Source organism: Psittacula echo (assembly GCF_963264785.1).
Source record: "Psittacula echo genome assembly, contig: SCAFFOLD_46, whole genome shotgun sequence".
Lineage (NCBI taxonomy): Eukaryota > Metazoa > Chordata > Aves > Psittaciformes > Psittacidae > Psittacula > Psittacula echo.
In genome coordinates this window covers 955,829-963,362 of record NW_027664243.1, presented here as the reverse complement: position 1 = coordinate 963,362, position 7,534 = coordinate 955,829, and the positions used below count along the sequence as shown (strand labels likewise).

At 60.4% G+C, this 7,534-nt stretch overlaps 1 protein-coding gene and 1 pseudogene across 2 annotated transcripts; both read right to left on the bottom strand.

Moving 5' to 3' along the window:
- Nucleotides 1-26: 26 nt before the first annotated feature.
- Nucleotides 27-2,499, bottom strand: LOC308232597 (uncharacterized protein; the record flags this gene model as incomplete). Its single annotated transcript, XM_080639814.1, has 5 exons — nucleotides 27-64; nucleotides 165-331; nucleotides 414-487; nucleotides 1,324-1,446; nucleotides 2,248-2,499. The coding sequence occupies 5 exons, from the start codon at nucleotides 2,497-2,499 to the stop codon at nucleotides 27-29; spliced, it is 654 nt and encodes a 217-aa protein (XP_080495940.1).
- A 2,965-nt stretch (nucleotides 2,500-5,464) lies between these two features.
- On the bottom strand, nucleotides 5,465-6,645 carry LOC308232608 (E3 ubiquitin-protein ligase RNF113A pseudogene; annotated as a pseudogene). The gene has a single exon. The product of its transcript is annotated as an E3 ubiquitin-protein ligase RNF113A pseudogene (transcript).
- Between the last annotated feature and the right edge of the window lie 889 nt (nucleotides 6,646-7,534).

Here is a 7,534-nt window from a genome sequence, read left to right as displayed (position 1 = left end):
GGAGGGGATGGGGGGAGGGGCCCGCTTCAACCCCTCCCCCCCCCCTCCCCCCCCCCGCGCGGGGCTCAAATAAATTAAAATAAAAACCGAAATTTTTTTATTTTTTTTTTTTTTAAATTTTCCGCGTTTTTTTTTTTTTTTAATTTTCTTTATGAATTTTTGGCCCCTCCCCCTCCGGGCCCCTCCCCCCCCCCCCCCCCCTTCCGGGTCACGTGAACAGCTCGAAATCCACCCGCGCGCAGTCGTAGAAGGGGCCCGGCGCGTGGGGGAGGGGCCGCACCCGCCGGCACCGCGCCCCTCCCCCCTCGAAGTAGCCCTGCGACGCCCACTCCTGATTGGAGGAGACGGCAGTGACGTCAGAGGAGGGGGAGGGGCTTCACCCACCCCCTTTAAGCCCCTCCCCCCCCATTCACCTGCATTTGGGCGCTGCTGAAGGGGCCGTAAACTTCCCCCCCCTCTTCCCAGGTGTATTCCCAAAGCACTTCCCCTATGGAAGGAGGGGGGGGGGAGGGGCTATGGGGGTGGGGGAGGGGCCACCCCAAAGCCCCTCCCCCCCCCGAATCCCCGTTCATTTGGCCCCTCCCCCACCCCGTAACACCCCCCCGGAACCTCTTTTTACCCCTCCCCCACCCCATAGGCCCCTCCACTTTGCCCCTTCCCCCCCCTTCACCCCCATTTCCTACCCCATTCCCCCCTCCCCCACCCCATTTCCTACCCCATTCCCCCCTCCCCCACCCCATTTCCCACCCCATTCCCCCCTCCCCCACCCATTTCCCACCCCATCCCCCCCTCCCCCACCCATTTCCCCCCACCCCAGTTCCCCCCCTTCCCCCCTATTTCTCACCCCATTTCCCCCCTCCCCCACCCCAGTTCCCACCCCATTTCTCCCCTCCCCCACCCATCCCCCCCCTCACCTTCCTCCTTCCCCTCCCCCTTCTCCTCCTCCTCCTCTTCCTCCCCCGCCGCGAACATATCGACCGCTCCACTTCCACCCTGCACGGGGGGGGGAACCCCCTCCCCCTCCCCACCCCCATTCCCCCCCTGCCCCCCCACCACCTCCTCCCTCCTCCTCCTCTCCAGCCCTTCCCGATCCTCCTCCAGCGCCCCCAGCACCCCCCTCCCCACCAGCCCGTCGGCCACCGCCACCAATCGCAGCAGCTCTGGCGGCGCGGGGGGCGGGGCCTGACGACGGACACGCCCCCTCCCGCCCTCGCCCCGCCCCTTCCCCCCCTCCTCCTCCTCTTGGCCACGCCCCCGCCCGCCCTGGCCACGCCCCCGCCCGCCCTGGCCACGCCCCCCCAGCCGCCGCAGGGCGCCCCCTACTGTTTCCCCCGGCCGCAGCAGCTCCAGCGCCTCCTCCAGGAGCTGCCGCAGGGGAGGGGGGGAAGGGGGCGGGGAGGAGGAGGCGCTGACGTCACGGCGCGGGGGGCGGGGCTTGATGGGGAGCTGTTGGGGGAGGGGGAAGCGGGGGGGGGGCGGGAAAGGGGCTCAATGGGGTTTCCAGCCCTGATTTCCATGGAATTCCGCCCCATTTCCTGCTCCCTTCCCGTTTTGCCACCTCCCAGCCCCATTTTGGCCCCATTTCCCCCCATTTTCACCCTCTTTTCCCCCACTTCCCCTCCCCCCACATCCCAGACCCATTCCCCCCCTTTGCCCCCATCCCCCCACATTCCTACCCCATTCCCCCCCATTAAACCTCATTTCCCCCTTCTCCCCCATTCCCCTCCCCCCCTTCCCCCCCATCCCCATCCCATCCCCCCATTTCCCACCCCATTCCCCTCCCCCATCCCAGCCCCATCCCCCCCATTCCCCTCCCCCCACTTCCCCCCATTCCCATTCCCATCCCCCACTTCCACACCTATTCCCCTCCCCCATCCCAGACCCATCCCCCCCATTTCCCCCCACATTCCCCTCCCCCATCCCCCCTATTCCCCTCCCCCCCATCCCATCCCCCCCATTCCCCTCCCCCCCTTCCCCCATCCCCATCCCATCCCCCCCATTCCCCTTCCCCCCCCATTTCCCCCCCATTTCCCCCCCATTCCCCTCCCCCCACATCCCAGCCCCCATCCCCCCCATTCCCATCCCATCCCCCCCCCTTCCACCCCTATTCCCCTCCCCCATCCCAGACCCATCCCCCATCCCCCCCATTTCCCCTCCCCCCCATTCCCTTCCCATCCCCCCCCATCTCCCCCCCCATTTCCCCTCCCCCCCCCATTTCCCCCCCCCTCCCCTCCCCCTCCTCCTCACCCCCTCGATGGCCTCGAGCCAGGGGTCGGGGGGAGGGGCCGGGTGCCACAGGAAGTGCCCCTGGGGGTCAAAGTGCCCCTCGGCCAGCTCGGGCCCGAGGTCAAACGGGGTCACCGGCCCCTCCCCCTCCTCCGGACCCGCCCCCTCCGGGGAACCCCCGGAGCCTGGAGAGGGGGGAGGGGAGAGGTCACAGACCCATAGAGACCCCATAGAGACCCCATAGAGACCCCATAGAGACCCATAGAGACCCATAGGGACCCATAGAGACCCCATAGAGACCCCATAGAGACCCCATAGAGACCCATAGAGACCCCATAGAGACCCCATAGAGACCCATAGAGACCCCATAGGGACCCATAGGGACCCCATAGGGACCCATAGAGACCCATAGAGACCCATAGAGACCCCATAGAGACCCCATAGAGACCCAGAGACCCATAGAGACCCCATAAAAACCCATAGAGACCCCATAGAGACCCCATAGAGACCCCATAGAGACCCCATAGAGACCCCATAGAGACCCATAGAGACCCACAGAGACCCCATAAAAACCCATAGAGACCCCATAGAGACGCATGGAGACCCCATAGAGACCCCATAGAGACCCATAGAGACCCCATAGAGACCCCATAGAGACCCATAGAGACCCCATAGAGACCCCATAGAGACCCATAGAGACCCCATAGAGACCCCATAGAGACCCATAGAGACCCACAGAGCCCCATAGCTGCCCCATACGTGCCGTGGGGCAGGAAAAGGTTAAAGTCTCTGCTGCCTTCGGCCTCGTCCTCCTCCTCCTCCTCCTCCTCGTCGCTGTCCAAAGAGGGCTGCCCCGTTAAGCTCATGGCCTGACCCACAGAGACCCATAGAGACCCCATAGAGCCCCATAGAGACCCATAGAGACCCATAGAGACACCACAGAGACCCATAGAGCCCCATAGAGACCCCATAGAGACCCCATAGAGACCCATAGAGACCCCATAGAGACCCCATAGAGACCCATAGAGACACCACAGAGACCCATAGAGCCCCATAGAGACCCCATGGAGACCCCATGGAGACCCCATAGAGACCCATAGGGACCCCATAGAGACCCATAGAGACCCATAGAGACCCCATAGAGACCCATAGAGACCCATAGAGACCCATAGAGACCCACTGAGACCCATAGAGACCCCATAGAGACTCCATAGAGACCCATAGAGACCCATAGAGACCCCATAGAGACCCATAGAGACCCCATAGAGACCCCTAGAGACCCCTAGAGACCCCATAGAGCCCCATAGAGCCCCATAGAGACCCCATAGAGACCCATAGAGACCCCATAGAGACCCCTAGAGACCCCTAGAGACCCCATAGAGCCCCATAGAGCCCCATAGAGACCCCATAGAGCCCCATAGAGCCCCATAGAGACCCCATAGAGACCCATAGAGACCCCATAGAGACACACAGAGACCCATAGAGACCCCACAGAGACCCCATAGAGACCCCATAGAGACCCCATAGAGACTCATAGAGACCCATAGAGACCCCATAGAGACCTCATAGAGACCCCATAGAAACCCCATAGAGACCCATAGAGACCCCATAGAGCCCCCATAGAGAACCATAGAGACCCCATAGAGCCCACATAGAGCCCCCATAGAGACCCATAGAGACCCATAGAGACCCCATAGAGCCCCCATAGAGACCCATAGAGACCCATAGAGACCCATAGAGACCCCATAGAGACCCCATAGAGACCCATAGAGACCCATAGAGACCCCATAGAGCCCACATAGAGCCCCCATAGAGACCCATAGAGACCCCATAGAGCCCCCATAGAGCCCCCATAGAGCCCCCATAGAGCCCCATAGATGTGGGTAGCCAGGGTCTGACGGTCGGAAGATATCGCGCTGTACGGGAAGATAGGGTCCCTCTCCTAGTAGCCAATTGCACTTGATTTATGATGTAAGCAGATGGATGTGACGTTGTAAACCAAAGCTATATAACACCGTGCCATCAAGCAATAAACGCCATTTTGCCGTCCACCACATTGGTGTTAGTGAGCTTATGGCCCGAGCGGCCCAGGGCTGGTCGCCGTGACGTTCCTGAACCAGGTCGCTAAGCCTACGCGAAGGCAACAAGTGGTGCCGAAACCCGGGAACATCGCCTGGACGGGTGAACGTCGGCCGGAGCAGCGAGAGTAGCCCGGCGGGGAGGACGCTCCCGGACCCACAAGGAGGATGGAGTCCATTGTGAAGGTCGTATCCGAAATACATAAACAATGGGGTATTAGTTGTAAGCCCAAAGATTTTACTCTCGCAGTAGCGAGGCTTTTACAGCTCGGGGTCGTCGAGCAGCCGGTGGATATTCTCCACCCGGAGGTGTGGGATAAATGCACCAAAGCCTTAGCTGAGGAGACTATATCCTCGGGCTGTGGCAAGAGCCTTAAATCATGGGGGAAAGTTATGCAGGCCCTGCGGAAAGCCATACACGAGCAGGAAACCTGGCAGGCTGCGAAATCCTGCCTCCGAGACACCCCAAAACTGGGGATCGGAGCAGCCACGCAGACTCCGCACCCCCCTGACATTCCCCTCCCTGACATTCCCGGCTCTCCTGAGCCTGCTGTATCTCGGGAGGGCGACACCCCCCCCCAACTCTCGAACCCCGACACGTCTTCTAACCAACGGACAAATGCAGAATCTTTTTGGGGTGGGCTGGCCGAGGAAGCAAGAAATGCTGCACGGAACGCTGAGGCCACAGCAGGCTGGGCTGGGCCTCCGCCCTATGCACCCCAAGATGGCGCCGAGCTCAAAGGCGGGGGGCGGGGCGAGGACATCTTTGGCGGGAACGGGGAGGAAAAGCCAGCCTTAACAAGCAAGCAGGAACGGGAGGGGGAGGAGAAAGCGAACGAGCACAAAGGCGGGGGGCGGGACGCGAGAGAAAAGCGGGCAGCCAATCAGAGCGGCCGCCGTAGGGCCAGTTCCCCCTCGATTGGTGGGCGGGACGAACCAATGGGGAGGAGGGGCGGGCGCAAGGGGCAGGACCGGCCCGCCCGTAAGGGGCAGGAGCGACCCGCCCACAAGGGGAAGGACTACCCCCCCCACAAGGGAAGCGGCCGCGGCCGCAGCCCGACAAAAAGATACCGGACACCAGATACAACCGGTCAATCGAGTTCCGATTCTGAATCAGACGCTAGCTGGGGATCAGACAATAGTCGGGAGGAGCAGCTCTCGACAGGTTCAAATTTAGAGTGGCCACAAACAGAAATAAACAGAACTAAGGGTTCAGTTATCCCTGCCCAAATTAAAAAGGAATCACAGGGGGAGGAGGTCCCTCTCACGGACTGGAGGAAAATAATGATTGATTGTGCCGACTGGACCCCATCGATCCCATTGGCATTTCCAGTTTTGCCATGAGCTCTTTTGCTGGGTTGAAGACGCCGTTGGTTTGCTTGTCACACACGTAGCAGCGCTGGGATTTGCGGTAGTGTTGGAGGGCACAGCCCTCACAGAAATAGTGCCTACACTTGGTGACCACGGGGTTCTTGAAGGAACTTCTGCAGATGAAGCATTTGAAAGGCATATCCTCCTCATCGCTGCTCACCTCATAGTTCTCCTCATCATTGACTCCATAACGACCCTCATCCAGCTCCCGCTCGATCTGCCATCCGTGCTTGTAGTCCGAGCGGTCATGGAGGAACTTGCAGCTGTCTCCGAAGCCACAGAAGCCAGTCTCTTTGTAGTCCTTGCAGATGTCGGGCTGATAGTCCCATCGCACCGTGGCCCTCAAGTGCTCCGGAGCTCGGATGGGTCCTTTTCTGACCATTCCTGAAGAGGCATTTCCCATGGATGTGTCCTTGGGCTTCACATACTTCTGGTAGTTGTTAATACCACGGTAAATTTTATCATCTTCCTTTCCTCTCAGCTCCTCCTGGATTTTCTGGCTGCGCTCAAAGATGGCCTGAGCATCCTTCTCCTTCTCCGTGTCCAGCTCATACACTGCTGTGGCTCCCATGTCTTCTGGGCCAACGGGTTTCGCGGATCTGGTGGATTTATACGTGACTCCAATCTCCTTAGCGGCATCCTCCTCATCGCTGCTGCTCAGCGCATACCCCGGCCTCTCCTTCGTGCACCTCCTGGTCTTCTGGATCACGGGGTTGGGGAGCTCCCGCCGCCGCTCCTTCCGCACCACCGTGCTGCCCTCCTCGCCGCTGCTCTCCCGCTCCTGGTCGCTGCTGGGCCGCTTGCGCCGGCCCCTGCCCGCCGCCAGGCCCCGCTTCTTGAACACGAAGCTGCAAACAACCGCCTCGTCCGCCATCTTGCGCCGCCGACCGCTCGTTCGGTGCACGGAACGCTGAGGCCACAGCAGGCTGGGCTGGGCCTCCACCCTATGCACCCCAAGATGGCGCCGAGCTCAAAGGCGGGGGGCGGGGCCAGGACATCTTTGGCGGGAACGGGGAGGAAAAGCCAGCCTTAACAAGCAAGCAGGAACGGGAGGGGGAGGAGAAAGCGAACGAGCACAAAGGCGGGGGGCGGGACGCGAGAGAAAAGCGGGCAGCCAATCAGAGCGGCCGCCGTAGGGCCAGTTCCCCCTCGATTGGTGGGCGGGACGAACCAATGGGGAGGAGGGGCGGGCGCAAGGGGCAGGACCGGCCCGCCCGTAAGGGGAAGGAGCGACCCGCCCACAAGGGGAAGGACTACCCCCCCCACAAGGGAAGCGGCCGCGGCCGCAGCCCGACAAAAAGATACCGGACACCAGATACAACCGGTCAATCGAGTTCTGATTCTGAATCAGACGCTAGCTGGGGATCAGACAATAGTCGGGAGGAGCAGCTCTCGACAGGTTCAAAGTTAGAGTGGCCACAAACAGAAATAAACAGAACTAAGGGTTCAGTTATCCCTGCCCAAATTAAAAAGGAATCACAGGAGGAGGAGGTCCCCCTCACGGACTGGAGGAAAATAATGATTGATTGTGCCGACTGGACCCCATCGATCCCATTGGCGTTTCCAGTCCGAGTGACGGATGGGGGACAGAGGGTCCACTCACCAATAAACCCTAAGGATATACAAACAATTGTTAAAGCAATTGCAGATAAAGGTATTAATTCTGCCATGGTCTCTACCCTTATAGATGGTATCTTTGGGGCAGACGATATGCTCCCATTCGATATAAAGCAAACTTGTAGATTGATTTTTGATGGAGCGGGGATGATTGTTTTTAAACAGGAATGGGAAGAAAACTGTGCGAGGCAGTTAGCCCAAGCAGTCGGGGCCGATCATCCGCTACATGGCTCCAGTCTGCA